At 31.4% G+C, this 19,584-nt stretch overlaps 1 protein-coding gene across 1 annotated transcript; it reads left to right on the forward strand.

Moving 5' to 3' along the window:
* The first annotated feature begins 11,487 nt into the window (after positions 1 to 11,487).
* Positions 11,488 to 12,345, forward strand: LOC148767428 (uncharacterized). The gene has a single exon (XM_088824614.1). It carries the CDS (start codon positions 11,488 to 11,490, stop codon positions 12,343 to 12,345), a length of 858 nt encoding a protein of 285 aa, XP_088680740.1.
* Positions 12,346 to 19,584: the final 7,239 nt, after the last annotated feature.

Raw genomic sequence — 19,584 nt, forward strand, 5'->3', positions numbered from 1 at the left:
TTTTTTGTTTGCAATTCAGTAATGCAAATTCTGGATTTCTTTTTTCAGTTAGCTGTTTGAATTTGTCGAAATCATATATATTGTGTTGTTCGCAATTCAATAATACAAATTATAATTTTCACTTTGCTATTTGCAGTTCATGGAGTCATAGGCAATGCAGTTCACGGAGTCATAGGCTGCGGTGGCATATTTAGAGTATGAGTTTGTAAATTAAATAGTATATTTTTTAGAAATTAATTTCATGTTTTAGTTAATATTTGGAAGAGATGTGTTTGAAAATTTGTTTTGATAGAGAAATGTTTGGGGGATTTGATTTGATTTGATTACGGGTATTTTTGCCATAATAAATATTATTAATTTATTAAAACATGGAAATTTTAACTAGGGTTTGTAGACAAATTATAATATAAAGGGACTGTAGCAAATTGACCCTAAAAGAAATATTTAAAGATTTTAGGAAAATCTAATAAAGTGACTAAAATGCCCCTCTCATTAATTGTGCCACCAGTAATTCTCTCAATAAATTAAAGGGGAAATTTACTATAGGTCCATCTGTATTATAATTTATGTATATAATATACAAGTCAAAATCTTCATATTTTAATAAATTAATAGTATTTATTGTGGCAAAAATACCCTTAGTTAAATCAAATCAAATCCCCTAAACATCTTTCTATCAAAACAAATTCTCAAGCACCTCTCTTCCAAATATTAACTAAAAAATTAAATTAATTCCTAAAACAATATACTATTTAATTTGCAATCTCATACTCTAAAAACGCCACGACCGTTTATGACTCCGTGAACTGCGACGCCTATGACTCCGTGAACTGCAAATAGCAAACTGAAAATTAGAATTTGTATTATTGAATTACAAACAACAAAATACATATGATTCCGCCAAATTCAAACAGCAAACTGAATTTTTTTCTTCAGAATTTGCATTATTGACTTGAAAAAGAAAAAGAAAAAACTACCTATGACTTCGCCAAATGCGAACAGCAAACTGAAAAGAAAAACTCAGCAGAACTTGCATTATTGAATTGCAAGCAATAAACTACCTGTGACTTCGCCAAATGCAAACAACAAACTGAAATAAAAAATCAGCATCATTAAAAAAATCAACAAAAAACTTGTTTATGGAACACATTGCAAACAACAAAAACATTAAACAAAGTGTGTGTAAAATATACTTAAGACATACCTTGCAAATTGTAAACCAAAGGAATCGAATCTCAACGCCAAACGCAATTATTCAAACAACAAACGAAGTCAATACAACCTTCAAACGGGAATTGCTAACAACAAACGATGGAAGTATCTACATACGGAAGACACAATGCGAATTTTGGCTGGAAAAAAAAAATTGGGATGGGGAGGGGATGTTTGTTGTCCTCTTTAATTCTTTCACCAAGAAATCATCTCATAATCTAAAAAGATCCTTTTTTTTCCTTCTCTACAATATTTCTTCATAAAAAAATAAAGAAAAAGAAAAAAAACATAAGAGAGAGAGAGAAAGAGAGAGAGAGAGAGAGAGGATTAAATATAGGGTGACATATACGTGAAATTGGAGAGATATGAATGATATATGAGATTCATTTTCTTATTATTTGAGAGTGTTTATGACTACTGAAATGCTAAATCCCACACTATTTTTACCAAATCATGCAAATAACTAAAATATTTCTCTCTCTAAAATCTCCTCTTCTCCTTCCCCGTCATTCTTCTTTTTCCCTAACTTTTTCACAAAATCACACATTAAAAACATCCTTAGCATTCCAAGTTCGAATTTGACAAAAAACTTCACATGTTCAAACTAAAATAAAGTTGGAATTTGAGGAAAAAAATCGAATTCATATGAATTTGAATAATTAAAAATGCTTAATGAAATTGAATAAATATTAAATAAAAGGGAATTCATTTTTTATGATTATTTACGTAAAAAAATTATGAATTTTGAGTGACTTGGATAAAATCATTTTAGAGAGAAGTTAGAGAAAATTTGAGTAGAGAGAGAATTTTTTTTTTTTTATTATTGTGTAGGATTTAGTAAATTTTAGTGTAGGATTTAGCACGCCCCTTATGACTATATACTAATTATTTTATTTTATTTATATTATTCTCTTGGGTCAAATGACATATTCCTATATTCATCTAGCAACTAGGATCTCCCATATAAGTCCAAAATTAGAGGTGTCTAGCAAATTTTCCTTAAGTTAAAATTGGTAAGGTATAATTGAGAAAAGTATAATAAATGCTTTCATGGGAATCTTAAAGCCACATATAATTTGAAATAAAAAGAATTATGTAAAACAACAAATAATATGGTAATGAGTAATGACTACCTTTGAAGAAGTGAAAATTGACAGTGCACCGCGCATACTAATTGCTCTACCCGACATGCATGACTCTTTCACCTGACATATCCAATATATATAGTTGATTCAAGTTGGATCAAAAAGTCAATTCAAAGAACTACAACTTTGATGTTTTAACTCTTACCAAATATGAACTAAAAAGGGATCAAATCAAATTTAAAGTCGAAATGATACCAGTAAAATTGTAAAAATATTTGTTATCAAATATATCAAAAGATTTCATTACAAGAATAAACATATATTTATTTGCCAAGTCATTATATATTTGTTTTAATTTAAAAATAATATTATTTCTATAATACCTATCCATAATTAAAACTTCACAAGCATAGTAAAAGTCATGCTAGGAATGGCTATACTTTTAATAGAATCATAAAGCAAGTTGAATGAAGTAATTGTTACTCTATTTGTTTCACAGTTTCACAATAACTATCATTTTTTTAAATATTGTTTCAAAATATCAATCACTTACATTTTCAATACTGCATTAAATATTTTTTTTTTCCTATTTTAAATTTATTAGTTCAATTGTAACTATTAACTCTCTTTTATAAATCATTAAATAATAAATGTTATTTTATTTTTTTTATATGTTTTTCTTAAATCACATTTATTTAGTTTCTTAAAATTTGTTTAAAGGTAAAAATAAATACATATTTAAGAATGGATGGAGTGGATTATATTACATCTATATTTTATTTGTCTATTGTGTATGAACATTTCGTGCTTTTCTGTTTGTCCACAAAACTTGGTGGAATAGGGCACCAATTTCTGAAAGAGACCCGACGATTTAATTTATAATTTAGTCTAAAAAAAGTAAGGAGAAAGATCAGAATCCTGCCAAACCATTGAAGAAAATACAATTTTCTTATAATCTTGCCAAATGATTAATAACTAAATATTTAAATAAATATCCTTTTCAGCTGCACTTTATAGTCTATAACATAATGTGATAATATATTTTATCCCCGACACGATAATCTAAAAGTAATCATTTTATAGTACTCTATTTTTATTAAATTTATTTCTTTAAGTATTTCCTTCTTAGGGTGTGTCACAATTAGATTTTACTTTTTCCAAAATGGAATTTTTTTTCAAGTTTTGTCAAAAGTTACAAACTCAACTTAATTAATAGAGAGAAACTCCATTCATATTTCACTTTTCGAAATAAATTCATACTCCTTTCACTTTCTCTCTAATCCAAAAATTGTCCTTCGACTATCTTCTTTCCACTACTCCCGTTCTCATTTTTCGTTTTTCCTTTTTCTTTAAATTAATTTTATTTTATTTTTTTATGTTTTCTTTGTATCAGGAGTATTAATCGACTACAACTAAGACATAGTCGATTAAGGAACTGACCATTAAAATCGTTGTACAATAATGAAAATGACTATTACTAAAAGTAACAAAAACAACCCTAATACTGTCAATGAAACCCGACATGATTCAACAAAAAAAAATTCAAACAACCAACCAAAACAAATAACAAAAACAACTAAAAAAACGAATCAACTAATTTTACAAAACAACAAAATGTATAAAAGTTGTAATTGATTTATACAAATCGGATGATAGATTAACAATGACAGAATAAAAATGCACCACCGCTATGCCCCCAAGTCCAATTATGTGTGGCAAAATAAATAAAGAAACAATAAAAAAATTCAAAAAGAAAAATGTACCCTATTAACCTTAATTGACTACTGAACATAGTCGATTAAGGATCCAACCTCCACGAACTTCTTCCGCCTGCACCGTCCTCCATGCAATCTACCAAAAAAAATCCTAGATTTGCTCCCCATCGTCACCCCACCATTGCCGCGCCACACCACACCATCACCATCCCACACCATCAATGCCGTTCTCGTCGTTTGTGTCGGACTCAAAGACATGGTTTTCCGCCGACGAGACGCACCCTATCTTCACTCTCAGCTGCCGATGCCGTTGCCGCCATTTTCGCTGCGGACGCTGCCGATAACGTCGACTGCATCCTCTTCGATAATGGCAGCAGCTTTGCAGAGAATGGGAGAGAAGGAGGCAGAATGTTTGGAGAGATTGGGAGAGAAGAAAGTCATGTAAGGTTTGGAGATCTAGGGTTTGGAGTGGGTTTGGGTTTTTATTCAATCTAATAATTGAATAAGAGTAATATTGGTATTGTAATAATATTAATAGCTCAAACTATTTACCAAAGGGGTTTTCTCAAATTAAAAAAAAAAAAAGTAGGGAGTTCTCCCGTACATAAATTTTCCAAATGAGGGAGGGTCTTGCTAATTTTCCTTTATTAATAATGTGGCATCAACCGCACCACTTACTATTAATTATAAGTAGGGGTACAAATCGAAATGGAATTTCCAAACTCCGTCAATTCCGATGCGAAAATATCTGAATTTGGAACTGTATTTTTTCACTTCGCTTTCCGAAGTTTTGATTTCAATTTTTCCGAATTTATATTAGGAACGAAATCGGAGTTGTATATAAAATTACCGGAAATTTCAATTTCCAATCCAATTTTAGTTTCGAATATTTGACTGTTTTTCGAAATATATTAGATTATTTGATGACATATTTTGTAATTCTATAATATAACTTATGTTATATTTTATATGAAAAATATAAATACCGAAGGATCAAATAAATTAAAACCAGAGAAAATATTAATTGGTATCAGAAGTTTTCTGATATGTTGCATTTCTTATCAGAAAATCTATGATTCAATTTCTTGTTGCAACATGTGTTTTTATTTTTCGCGTTTTGTCAAACTTTCTTTTAGATTTTCTTGCATTTTTCTGCAAACTTAAAAAAAAATAGAAAAATATTGTGAAAATTCTCATTATATCTGAACTTGGAACAATAAAATGTAAATTAATTCAATTTTCAAAATTTCCGTAATCCACCGATTCCGAGGCATTCTGACATAGGAATGAATGCTTGCCAAGAAAAAAAAAAAAGAGAAACCGGAATGAACTTTTGCATTCCGAGTTTTTTGGGACATAAATTGGAATCTATTTTTTACAATAATATTTTTGACATTTTTCAAAAAAGTCATTTCCGATCCATTCCGTTTGATTTCCACCACTAACCATAAGTATTAAACATAGACACAATATTTCAAAATGTCAAACAACGGTTTTAGGGTGTTAGAGTATATTATATTATGAAACTCTTGTAATAAATATTATGATTCTATTATGATTATGTTACCTAAATTAGTATAATTCAAGTACCCAAATTAGTCATGATTCAGTTACCTAGATTAATATGTTACCTTGTAATATTTCTCTATGACTTAATCCCACTCTACACCCTTGAAATGGAGCCTTTTTGGCACTTTGCACCCTTAAAAAATAGTAATAGCACACTTTCCACACTCAAAACACAATAAATTATTCACAATGCACCCTTAATTGAATAATAAAGGATAATTCATTTTTTATTGGGTTTTTTTCGGGGGGCCAAATAACAAATTAAATAGTTTTTTTTTTTCAACTTTAATTCAACCTAATTTCGAGCGCACAAAGTGTGAAAAAAAATAAGAATTACACCGGATAATTAAAAAAAACTATATTTTCTTGCAAAATAAAATCAAATAAAGTTTTATCACTAAATTATTCAATTGATACTTCTTTTCTTGTAATTTGTGGAAATAGTATGTAGAAATATTTGGAAGAAAATATGATTTTTGATAATGAAATAGCTAAAGGAATTTTTTATCGTAAAATATTTTTTTGGAATAAAATGGAATAATTACACTTTTGGTCCCTCATGTTTGGCCCGATTTCACTTTTGGTCCCCCTTGTTCCAAAGTGAACAAAGTTCACCTCCAAGTTTCAATTTTAAACATTTTTGGTCCCCAATGTTACATATCCGTTAGCAAGTAACGGAACACACTATTTTGGGATGAAAATTGAAATTTTGAAATCTTTTGGTGCTGAACATAATTATAAATTTAAATTAGTCTACTTATAATTTTTAATAATAAAAAAAAAAAGCAATGAAACAAATTAGTTTTTAATATACTTAATATTATTATAATTATACTACTTATAATTATTTTTTTAATAATAAAAAAAATAATTAAATAAATTATTTTAATACTTAATATTGTTTTTAATTATACTACTTATGATAAAAAAATTAATAAGAAAAAAATAAATTAACTTAACAAATTATTTTTAATTACACTTAATATTATTATAATTGTACTACTTATAATTAGTTTTTTAATAATAACAAATAAATTAACTAAACAAGTTATTTTTAATTATATTTAATAGTATTTTTAATTATACTACTTATAATAAAAAAATAATAATAATAATAATAATAAAAAGAAATTAGCTGAACAGTCATGTATAATTATACATAATATTATTATAATTATACTACTTATAATTATTTTTTTAATAACAAAAAAGAAATTAACTAAATAAATTATTGTGCATTATACTTAATATTAGTTTTCATTATACTACTTATGATTATTTTTTAATAATAAAAAAATAAATTAACTAAATCAATTTCATTATACTTAATATTATTGAAAGTTTAATAATAAGTAGTCTATTTTAAATTTCTAATTATTTTTCAGCCCCCAAAAATTTTAAAATTGTAATTTTCGCCCCAAAATAGTGTTTTCTGTTACTTGCTAACGGGCATGTAACGGCGGGGACCAAAAGTGTTCAAAATTGAAACTTGGAGGTGAACTTTGTTCACTTTGAAACAAGGGGGACCAAAAGTGAAATCGGGCCAAACATGAGGGACCAAAAGTGTAATTATCCCGAATAAAATATATAATTTTTAAATACCACTAAAATATTAAATTACATCTATTAGCTTTAAAAACTCATGTGGGGTGCATTATGCATGATATATTGTGTTTCGATAGTGCAAAGTGCTATTAATTTGTTTCGAGGGTGCAAAGTGCTACTAATTTGTTTCGAGGGTGCAAAGTGCCAAAATAATGTATTTTAAGGGTGCAAAGTGGGATTAAGCTATTTCTCTATATATATTCAATGCAAATCAACCCATAGGTTATGGGGGTTTTTCTATTACTTCTCAATTCTAATATGATATCAGAGCCCAGGTTTTAACCTAGCCGTCGACCCCCACCCTTCGTCGAACTGTTCCAATAGTTCGTCATACAGTTCTCCATGGCCGGTGATGACCAAATAGAGCCATGACCACCACCAAATTTTCTCTCTCCCCAAGTGGTGATACTCTTGTCTTCTCTTCTAACTTATATTCTTCGTTTTACTATCTTTCTTTTTCTATCTTTTCTAGCATCTTCTGTATCTTTACCGGCATCTTCTTCTTTCAACTCTATAGTCATAGTCGGTTTATCCCTTTTCTATCTCTTTGATCTTTATTTTTCTTTTAATTATTCTCATCTCCCTTCACATACCTCTCTTTCTCTCGTGCATATGAAAACTTCCAATGTTACCTTCTTTGTAATGTAAACGTATCTCCCTTCTATCATGTTTAGCGGTGTAATCTTCTCTCGAAATACAATTTCTCTATCTCTCTCCACACAAGGCCTCTCCCTTCTCCCTCTCAACTAGAAAAAAAAAACGGGTTTCTTTTTATCTCCCCTGTTATTTTCTTCTTTCTATTTCAAATATGATTTCTTTGCTGTTGTGTTTCGTGGGTTCTAGTCCACAGTCTTCACGTTTGATGATTACCCGTCTCGACTGCGGGAGCGTGTTAGCAAGTAATTGTCCAGTGTTCACGTTCGTTACGTTTCGACTGCGGGGGCGTGTTAGAATATACTATAGGGTTAAATACAAAAACACCTCTGTACTATGGACTTTGTATCATATACCCCCTTGTACTACACATAAATACAAAAACCCCCTACTGTTATATTTTTTCCAAAATCTGACGAAAATACCTCTGCTAAGCTTTTAAATATAAGGGTTTGTTTGATCATTTTCCACTATATTTTTTAACATTTTCGGTTAATTTTACTTGGAATTTTTTTATATTTTTGTTCAAAACATTTAATTACTTAGATTTTTTTATTTTTTTTTTCTGAATAAAACATTTTATTTTTGTCTTTTTGAATTTCTTCATTTTTTTTCTTAAATGTCTTACGGTATTTCAAATTCTCAACAATAATAATCTTAGGATATTTGAACTACCGGAAGACATTTAAGAAAAAAAAATGAAGAAACTCAAAATGACAAAAATAAAAAGTTTTATTTAGAAAATTAAAAAAATCCAAGCAATTAGATATTTTGGAAAAAAAAAATATAAGTACCAAAATTTCTCACGTAAAATTGACTGAAAATGGTAAAAAAATATATAGTGGAAAATGGCTCAAAAAATAAATATATATATATATATATATATATATATATATATATATATATATATATATATATATATATATATATATATATAGTAGGGATATTTTTGTCATATTTTGGCAAAAATGTAATGTAAAGGGTGTTTTGGTATTTATGTATAGTACATGGGGTATATGATACAAAGTCCATAGTACAGGGGTGTTTTTGTATTTACCCCTATATTATATTATGGAACTCTTATAATATTATGATTCTATTACGATTATGTTATCTAGATTAGTTATGATTCAATTACCTAGATTAGAAAATTACTTGTAATATTTCTCTATATATAATCAATGCAAATCAACCAATAGGTTATCGGGGTTTTTCTATTACTTCTCAACTGTAATAGGGTGTAATTTCGATAAAATTCCTTCATTCCTTAGTTTACAAAAAAAATATCCCCGCATTTTTATTAGTTAAAATGTCATTGGCAACATTGTGGGCAAGCATGTGAACAATGCAGTGTGTGTTAGGTGAGCAGTGACGGGCGCACACGGGACCTATCGAAGTGCAATGTCAATTTTCAGAAATATTCCTGTAAACTTTCAAAAGTTCACTATCATTTTTAGCTAAATTTTAGAAGTTCGATATCAATTTTTTGCTACTTTTAGAAGTTCAATTACATATTTTGATAATATTCTTATTTTCACAAGATCACATAATTTGTCAGTGAATTTTCAAAAAAAATATTATCAATGTCCAAAAGTTCAGTGATCAGATATGTGAAATCTCAACATTCGAAGGGTAACTACCAAGTTTTAGCCAATTTTTAGAAGTTCAATTCCATATTTTGTTAAAATATTCAATTTTAATAAGTTCATTGTAATTTTAATAAGTTTGATATTTTATTACAAAAATGTTAATTTTCATAAGTCTACTATCATATTTCTCTAGGTTATTATCACTTTGTGAATAGAAAAAAAAAATTCCGAAAACAAAAAATGTTAATTATTACACAATAATAACTTCTTTTTTTTAAACCATAAAAGGCAAAAATAATTAAATTGTTGTAAAATGACCTATTTAATCTAAATTTTTAGTTTGACGATCGTGGAACAATGTAATAGAATATAACATAAATAACAAATACAAAGCTATTGCTAATAGGATCAAAACAGTGTTGAGCAATATAATTTCACCCACCCAATCCGCGTTTGTGCCTAATCGCCTTATAACTGATAATGTTTTGCTCGCATATGAATTGAACCATTACATTAAAAGTAACTCTAGGAAACGATCAAAATACATGGCTATGAAATTAGATATTAGTAAAGCGTATGATCGTATTAAGTGGCTTTTCATTCGGAAAATATTGGACAAATTTGGCTTCCCGCAATCTCTAGTCGAATTGATTATGTTATGCGTGACCACTGTATCTTATTCTTTTCTTTTCAACGGCTCACAGTGTGGATCTATCTCTCCGACCCGCGGGCTCCGGCAAGGCGATCCACTGTCACCATACTTGCTTATTCTTTGCACAGAGGCCTTGATTGCTATGCTTACCCGATCCACGGAGAACGGCCAAGTACAGGGATTTTGGGTGGCCCCCACTGCTCCTTTGGTTTCCAGCCTATGTTTTGCAGACGACACGCTCATTTTCTGTCAAGCCACGGAATCGAATGCTCATGCTTTGCAGGATATTCTTACACGATATGAGAGTGTCTCGGGCCAGAAGATCAATTTGGAAAAGTCTACAATGACTTTTTGCCCGGCTACTCCGTCGATTTTGAGAGACAACATTCACGCCATCCTAGGTTTCCAGATAGTTGATAAGTTCGATAAATACCTCGGTCTCCCGATCTCGCTGGGCCGAACTCGAAAAGAGATCTTTTCGTTTCTCAGAGATAGGATTTGGACGCGCATCAAGGGGATGGAACTCAAAACAGCTCTCAAAAGCGGGGAAGGAGATTCTCATAAAAGCAGTACTTCGAGCTATACCGTCATACGTAATGTCATGTTTTATCCTACCGCTAGGCTTGATTGATGAGATTGAAGCGGCAATTAGGAGGTTCTGGTGGTCAAATGGAGATGGGAGGAGAATGTCTTGGTTGGCTTGGAAAAAAATCTGTCGTCCCAAAGAATCGGGAGGTATAGGATTTCGGGATCTCCGAGCGTTTAATTTGGCTTTGGTCGCGAAACAGGTCTGGCGGATCACCACGCAACCTGATTGCCTGATGTCCTGTATTTTTCAAGCGAAATACTTCCCGTATTGCGATTTTTGGTCGGCTTCTCTGGGTAATCGCCCATCAGCAACATGGCGATGTATTTTGGCAGCCCGTGACCATGCTAGAGCAGGGTTACGTGTTCGGATCAGCAATGGAGTGTCAACCTCAATTTGGATGGATCCGTGGTTCCGAAATGAGGAGCGTTCAACAATAATAACTCCGAGAACAATACACTCTGCCTTTCCAAACGTAGTCGCCGATATTATTAACCCAAACACAGGTAATTGGGATCTTGAACTAATTAAAAAGTGTTTCTGGCCAGTTGATTGGCCACGCATATTATCAATTCCTATTGGGGGCCCAACTACCAGTGACTGTGTGGTTTGGGGATTGTCACGTACTGGAAGTTTTACGGTGAAAACTTGTTATCACCATATCATGGAGCGTCGAGCTCTATCACACAGATCGGACGGGAAGGCTGAGTGCTGGTGAACCAAGCGGGGCAACGGGCCGAGATTGGAAACTACTGTGGCATTTGCCAATTCCTCCGAAAATTAAGGTTTTTGCTTGGCGAGCTTGTGCAGACAATCTCCCATGCAAGGCAGAGTTATATCGCCGCAAAATAGTTACGGAACCATTCTGCCCTTTGTGCGGCAAGCTGACGGAGACAATGGTGCACGTAGTTTATGGGTGTCGTGTAGCGGCTTGAAAGAGTGTTGGGCAGCTGACCCGTTCCGAATTAAGAACGGGGATGAGCATCTCACTTTCTGGAGTTGGATTGAGCTTCTACAAAATTCGTTAGCGAAAGTGCGTTTCCACCTAGCCGTTATAGTCTGTTGGAAATTATGGGAGCGGAGAAACAGGCTACTACATGGTGAGGAAGGGATGAAGATTGGAGATATTGTTCCATGGTGCCAAGCGTTCCTGGACAATTTTAGAGATACACAATTCGGTCAGCTTACCATCACAAAGACGATTCACCCAGTGGCATGGACTCCGCCTCCGGCTGGAACACTTAAAATCAATGTGGACGTGGCCTTCCCCGCAAATGCAGACCACTTTAATGTGTCCATGGTGGCTCGAAATGCAGATGGTGGATGCGTGTGGTGGCGTGTCGAGAGAATACTAGGTCAAGTTTCACCAGCGGAAGGGGAAGCTCAAGCAGTGCGGCATGCGATCAATACAGCTCAACGTCTTAACTGGACCGCTATTATTGTCGAGGGAGATTGTCTTCCAATTTTTCAGGCCCTCAAACGAGATCAGTCCCTCGAACCCTTTGGTGCCATAGTTGAAGACTGTCTTTTTCGGGCTAGGCATTTCAATTCTTGCTCATTTTCCTTTATTAAGAGGCAAGGGAACTATCTTGCTCATTTTTTAGCTTCTCTTAATGTCTTGAATGTTTTAGAACGGAACTCTCTTCCTTCCTCTACTTCTTTGGCCTTGGGTGCCTAATAATATTTTCTCTTCTTTTTTTAAAAAAAAAAAACAAATACAAAGAGAAAGAAATAGGGGATTATTAGACAAAACCCCCATCACACAAGTCTAATTACAATGAGTCCAATTTTTTTACAACTTTTTGAGATAAATTCATTTCAGCATTTATTAATAAAAAACAATAAATTATCACAATTATACCCCTAACTTAAAAGTAATGTATGTTTTAGGATTGAAATAAAAAAAGATATGCAATATATTTTCCTATTATATCGTAACAACACCTCCTTAAATAATTCCACGATTCTCATCCCCTTAATTATAGAGAACCGTTTCAACGTAATTGGTATTTTTTTTACATTAATACCGATCTGAGTACTAGCCAGAAAATCGTCGCCGGCGATTTAACGGAGCCGTCAATTGCAGCGCCCAACGGCGACGCCGCGCTGCGAAACATGTTGCTACGGCGATCTTGCTGCTGCAACGCCGTCAGTTGCTTCATTCTTTCGTCAGCAAACCCCCAACCAACAACTGCTACTGATTGATTACCAAATGCAGTTTATAGAGAGAGAAAGTGATGAAAATGAAAGTGAGTTTGAAGAAATTGGGGGTGAGATTTGTTGAAGGTGGGGGATAAATTAATGAAAAGATTTCTTCGATTTTACAATTCAATTGTTTAAACTCTCTTTCAGCTTCCATTTCCAGTTCATCTTCTTCTTTCATCCTTTTTCTACAATAATTAAATTAATTGTCGTGGTTTCATCACTGTTCGAAATAATGTTAATATGAATGCATATGGTTTTTCTCCCCCATTGTTATGTGATTGTTAGCATCTAGTCGATCGATCCTTTCAAATTGCAGAGTGGTTTTGGCACATTGTTGGATTTCAAAGTTAAATGTAAGATTGATTTTTGCACGCAGAGTTGTTTTCATTAATTACATAGTCGTTTTCGTTAATGATAAGTTTTTAGTGAATTTTTGTAATGGAATTTGTTAATAGTGATTTTCGTTAATTACAGAGTGGTTTTCATTGATTATAGAGTGATTTTTGTTAATTCATAAATTTGTAGTGAATCTTTGTAATGGAATTTGCTAATTACATAGTGATTTTCGTGAATTTACAGAGTGGTTTTCATTAATTATATAGTGATTTTTGTTAATTACATAGAGATTTGCGATAAGTTTATAATGGATTATCGCAACGGAATACTATAGTCACATAGTGGTTTTTGGTAAGTTTATAGTCAATTTCATTGTTAAAAACAATTTTTTTTTTAAATTTAAATTTGAAAAACAGAAGTATAAAAAATAAAAAACCAAAATTAAAAAAATGAAAAATAAACTTTTTTAAAAACAAAATCAAAATTTTCTTATGAAGAAATCGAAAATAAGAGCAACTCCAATGGAGTTATTAAACGAGTTATCAAATCTCTTAACTACTATTTGACTCCTAAAATTTAAAAAATTTGTTCTCCAAAGGGGTTATTAAAATGGGTTTGTATTTTGATATTTCTCCTCTTTGAATCTAAAAATACTTCCTGCAGATTGAGTTATCAAAATAACAACCACCTTACCAACCATTCATAAATTGACATGTGGCAGTTACATATAAGATTATCAAAAAAAACTTCCAATTGATAATAATTTGATAACCATGGTTGGAGTAGATGAGTTTTAAATATATTTTAAAATATTATCTTAAATATCAAATGAGCATTTGATAATCCAATTTTGATATTTAGCATTGCAGTTGCTCCAAGAAAAGAAAAAATAAAATTTTTAGAATTGATTTGGGAGCATTATTTTGGGCATAAATCTGAAACGTGATTTGGGGGTATAATTTTTAGAGAAGTTTTGGGTGTAGATTATAGATATAGATATTTTTTAATTTTAATAATTATACTAATTAATAATTATTGGGGCATATATGGTTTTTCAGGCTCATTTGATTTATGTCAAATATCATTTACAAATAAATGATTTATCAAGAAGTAAAATTTCAATGGGGGGCGTTTGTCATATAGCCCCAAGAAATAAAGTGCAAATAACAACAAAATCCGTAGAGAGGTAATTGTGGAGGTCATTAGGGGAGGAGGGTGTTTTTCTCATTTATAGAAACTACAAGAAGTTACCATAATAGGAAGTTATAAGTGGAAGTTAATTAACTTCCTTCAACATAGTTAAATATATGAAGGGCTTATTTTGTATACACCATTGGGTACCAAATAAACTAGGGATAAACTCAAGCCAAAATCATCATTTGATATACCCTCTTGATAGGCGAAATTACTATATTACCCTTATATGCAATTTTCGGCTAAAACGCATTCAGCATTTCTGGTCCTGCATTTAGCATTTTCGCGATTTATTTATTATTATTATTATTTTTTTTTTTAATAAACCTGTTTGTTTACTTTACATATATATATATATATATATATATATATATATATATATATATTTTAAATAATTTTTGTTTTAATTATTTTTAAAAATCAATATGTTTACTGTAATGAAAATAATTATATGTAACTACATGTAACTGTAGTAAACTATATTATTTCGTAGTTATGATTTTTTTACCCCATATTTTTAGTCAATCAATTATATACACACACGAATACTGGTTTATAAAAAAGAAATTCATAAACCTCAACAACAAAAATTTACAAATTTAAATATTTTTATTATAAATCACATCAGAACCAATAAAATACAAATCGAAAATACACAAATATATGCATATGTAACTACATGTTACTATATGTAACTAGTAATGTATAGTAATGTACAGTCATGTATATAGTCTGTTGAACACTGTAACTTGAAGCAGATGTAATAACTTCAACAAAAAAATTTGACACCTTTAAGGAGAGGATCAAAGGCTTTCATTAAGCTGCACTTACAAAATCAAAAAAAAAATATTTTAGTGCAAATCAACAAAAATTGAAGAAACATCAAAAAACTCTAAAATCAACAAACACTAAGAGATCGAGAGATGGAGAGAGAGAAAGGTTATAGCCGTGAAATGCTACGAATTTTAGACCAAACCGCCAATGACTCTTCACCCCAAGCGCTTCCTACCAAAACCCTAGCCGCCGTTAACCATGTTCCGCACTCTCAAATAAAAAAAATTATAAAAATAAATCTAACAATAAAAAAAATTGAACGAAATTACCATCAAAATATAGATCTCGATGAGAGGAATCTAACGGTGGGTAGTCCGTCAAATTCTGACTGCGAGAACACAAATTACACCTCCTGCATGACCCACCGTCGTCGAAATACGCACCGACTGTAAAATGATTGTAGAAATAGATCGAGCGCTCCAAAATTAATGAAATTACCACCAAAAGTAAGAGCTCGACGAGAGAAATCAAACGGTAGTTAAACCATCGAATTCCGACCACCGGAGAGAGAGTTATGACTCCGGGAAGCAACTTCACCGGTTGGAGATCTATGGAGGCGGGATTTTGATCTGGGAGTTGAGAAAGGAAAATAAAGACCCATATGAGTTGGCTAGGGTTTAAAACTTATTTAAAAGGGTATTCTGGGTACTTCCAATCTGCCGAGAGAGGTATGTCAAATGATTATCCAAATGGAGGGGGTTTGCACTGGGGTGTAAACAACATGGTGGTTCGTTATATATATTTTTCAATATGAGAGGGGTCTCCAAAATAATCCCATATATACCCACAAGATTTATAGTATTTACAACACTCCCCCTTGGGGATCCCTATCAAACCACTATTGTGCTTTTCGTGTTGCCTCGTTAAAAAGCTTCCAAGTAATAAAACCCAATGGGAAAAAAACAACCTCGGTTAGGAAAAAAGAGTACAATGCACAATCTTTTCAATCAACATGTGTTGCCTCGTTAAAACCTTGGCGAGTAACGTAAACCCCGTGAGAAAAATAAATTTCGCACGAAGGAAAAAGAGTACAACAGGGCATCCGGGTATCTTCTTGATACTGAGTACCTACAGGATATTCCCCCTTAAGTTAACTCCCTCTGATGTCTACAAGGGAGCGAATTAGTATAATCATCGCCAAGTCAATAGCCTTAACATGCTTTTCCGAAGTGACTTTAGGCGAATAATTAGTAAATAAGTCAGCTTAGTCATCCTGTCTCATGATCTGCTTGATCATTATTGTTTGAGCTCTTATTGTTGCTAATAGAAGAAAACCTCAGAGCTATGTGCATGTTGTTGTAACATTTAATGAAGTCGTCTTCATTTACTCAATGCATTCTACACTACCATCAAATACAATCTCGTAGGATCTTCTGTGTTAGTCAATTAAGAAGAATCTTGAACATGCCCAATCATGGCTTCAGGCCATGTACATTCACTCACTATCTCGTGAAGCAAAAATTATGCATGATTCGACATAGTGACAAGTAAGGTACATTTCACAAACATCCAAGACATAACTAGTTTTTAATACTAAACCATAGATTTTGGGAACGAGCATTGTGTGGTTATGACTTCTAGTCAATAACAGTATAATAACATGTCCTTGACATTAAAATTATATTTACTAAAAAGTAAGTAAAATAAATTATTATTTATTAACTTATTATGTTTTTATGTCCTTTTTTTTTACATAATTGACTATTGTTAAATCCTATTATCACTTATACTAATAAAATGCATAAATAACTATAATAAATAAAATTTAAGAATTTATTTAACCTCGATATTTTAAAATCAATCTTAGTCATTCACAACTATTTCATCTTATTTCTAGACCTATTTTTTATATATTATTTATCATTATTTATTTTTAATTTTATTTTGTTATTTCTAAATAATCCTAATTAACCTGATAACGTTCACTTACATGTTTATGATATGTCACTGAAAAACTCTATTATGAGTTTTGTATGAAATACATTTTATTTAATAAATTAAGAAAATAAACTCTAACTTTCGAAATAAATTATAATATATGAAAAGATTATCATACTTCTAATATAACATAATATAAATATTATTATTTGTATTAGTAAATAATAATTAGTTTGAGGTTACATTATTATATTTTCATATTTGTGGAATTTACGTGTAAAAAATTAGATGATAACCAATTTAAAACTTGAAACTACGTTAGGTATCTAATGCTTAACTTCAAATAAAATTATTTATTTTAAAATATTTTTTTACATATATATGCTTATAATATATATTTGACAGCTCTTCAAGTGTAGTTTTATACAAATTAAATTACATCAAAAATTATAATATGTAGTAAAAATTACAATAAGAAGAAAATAAACTCTCAAGTTAATATACATATAGTACATGAAAAGACATTTAATATTTAAACTACATTATTAAGCTATGTTAATTTATTATTTTCATTTATGTTATTACGCACTTGACCATAACTAATTGATGGTATAACTTTGTTATAAGGCGGATGGTATGAAAACACAAAAATGTTAAGAAACAAAAAACATTCATGCTTTTAAAGTTGGTAGAGACTAATTATAGATTAGAAACTACCCAACATGTGTCATATTATCAAGACCATCATGGAATAAATGAAGTAATGACTTCAAGATAAATATAGACTTCACATTTCATGCTATCAAATAGATCTAGCATGCATCTCTTACGAAATCAAAATTGCAGGATTTAAAATCTTACTTGAAACGCTTAAATCCAAGTGCTATACGGATAATATATTGTATTCTTTGACCAAAATCACCGTTTCGCGGACGAACCTGAATCGCAAGTTATTCAAATATCCACGTGCCAGAAACGGTTGATTTCCCACGTGCACCCAAATCACAAATTCTTCGTGTATCATCGTTCCATGAACGGATGTTTTTCCACGATCACAACTAGCACTCTGTGCTGATAACGTGTTGTAAAATGACTCAATCTAACTCTTTGGTTTGATGATCGTCGAATAATGTAGTAGAATATAACATAAATAACAAATACGAAGAGAAAGAAACAGAGTGGAAAGAACAACAAGATTCGTAGAGAGATAATTGTGGAGGTGTTTAGGAGAGGGAGTTTTTCTCATTTATATAGCATAAAACCACCAAATAGAATTATAAGAAGTTACAATAATGAAAATTTATAATCTAGTGGGAAGTTAACTAACTTCCTTCAACATGGCTAAATATATGAATACCCATAGTGATTATAGGATTTCAACACTCCCCCTTGGGGATTCATATCAAACCACTATGGTGCTTTTCGTGTTGCCATGTTAACCTTTCGAGTAATAAAATTCAATGGGAAAAAACAATCTCGTTTAGAAAAAAAGTACAACATACAACCTTTTCAATCAACATGTGTTGCCTCGTTAAAACCTTGGCGAGTAACGAAAACCCCGTGGTAAAAATAAATCTCACACAAAGCAAAAATAGTACATAAGGGCACCCCGTTATCTTCTTGATACTGAGTACCTACAAGATACTCCACCTCAAGTTAATTCCCTCCGATGTCTGCAAAAGAGCGAGCTCGTATAATCTACGCCAAGTCCATAGCCTTAAAATGTTTTTCCTTAGTGACTTTAGGCGAAGAATTAGTAAATAAATCAGCGTAGTCATCCTGCTTCATGATCTGTTAGATCATTATTGTTTGAGCTCTTATTGTTGCTTGAAGAAAACCTCAGAGCTATCTGCCTGTTGTAGTCACATTTAATGAAGTCGTCTTCATTTACTCACTGCATTTTGCATTACAATCAAATACAATCTCGTAGGATCTTCTATGTTAATCAATTTAGATGAATTTTGAACATGCCCAATCATGGCTTCAGGCCATGTACATTCACGCACTATTTCGTGAAGCAAAAAATATGCATGATTCGACCTAGTGACAACTAAGGTACATTTCACAGACCTCCAAGACATAACTATTTTTCTAATACTAAACCATAGATTTTGGGAACGAGTTTTGTGTGTGTATGATTCTAATCAATGACAATAAAAACCACAAGTTTTGCATCATTCAGTGATGCATATGGCGTGTTTGTGAGGTGAGGTAAGTCTACCGAACAAATTTACCGAAAACGCCAAATCATATCGTGTCATGGAGTTAAGTACAATAATGCACATGCATATTGCATTTAGATATGACACTTCTGGTGCTAACACTTCCGCGTCCTCCTCTATAGGTATAAATTAATGATCATCTAATTATCAAATATAACTATAATTAATTCACTTGCATCCAATGTAATATCCAATTTGCTCATTTTAGTTAGTTTAAGAAATAAATCTTAGCTAGAGAATTATGCTCT

Source organism: Erythranthe guttata, chromosome 10 (assembly GCF_056151865.1).
Source record: "Erythranthe guttata isolate IM_541 chromosome 10, IM_541, whole genome shotgun sequence".
In the NCBI taxonomy this organism is placed as follows: domain Eukaryota; kingdom Viridiplantae; phylum Streptophyta; class Magnoliopsida; order Lamiales; family Phrymaceae; genus Erythranthe; species Erythranthe guttata.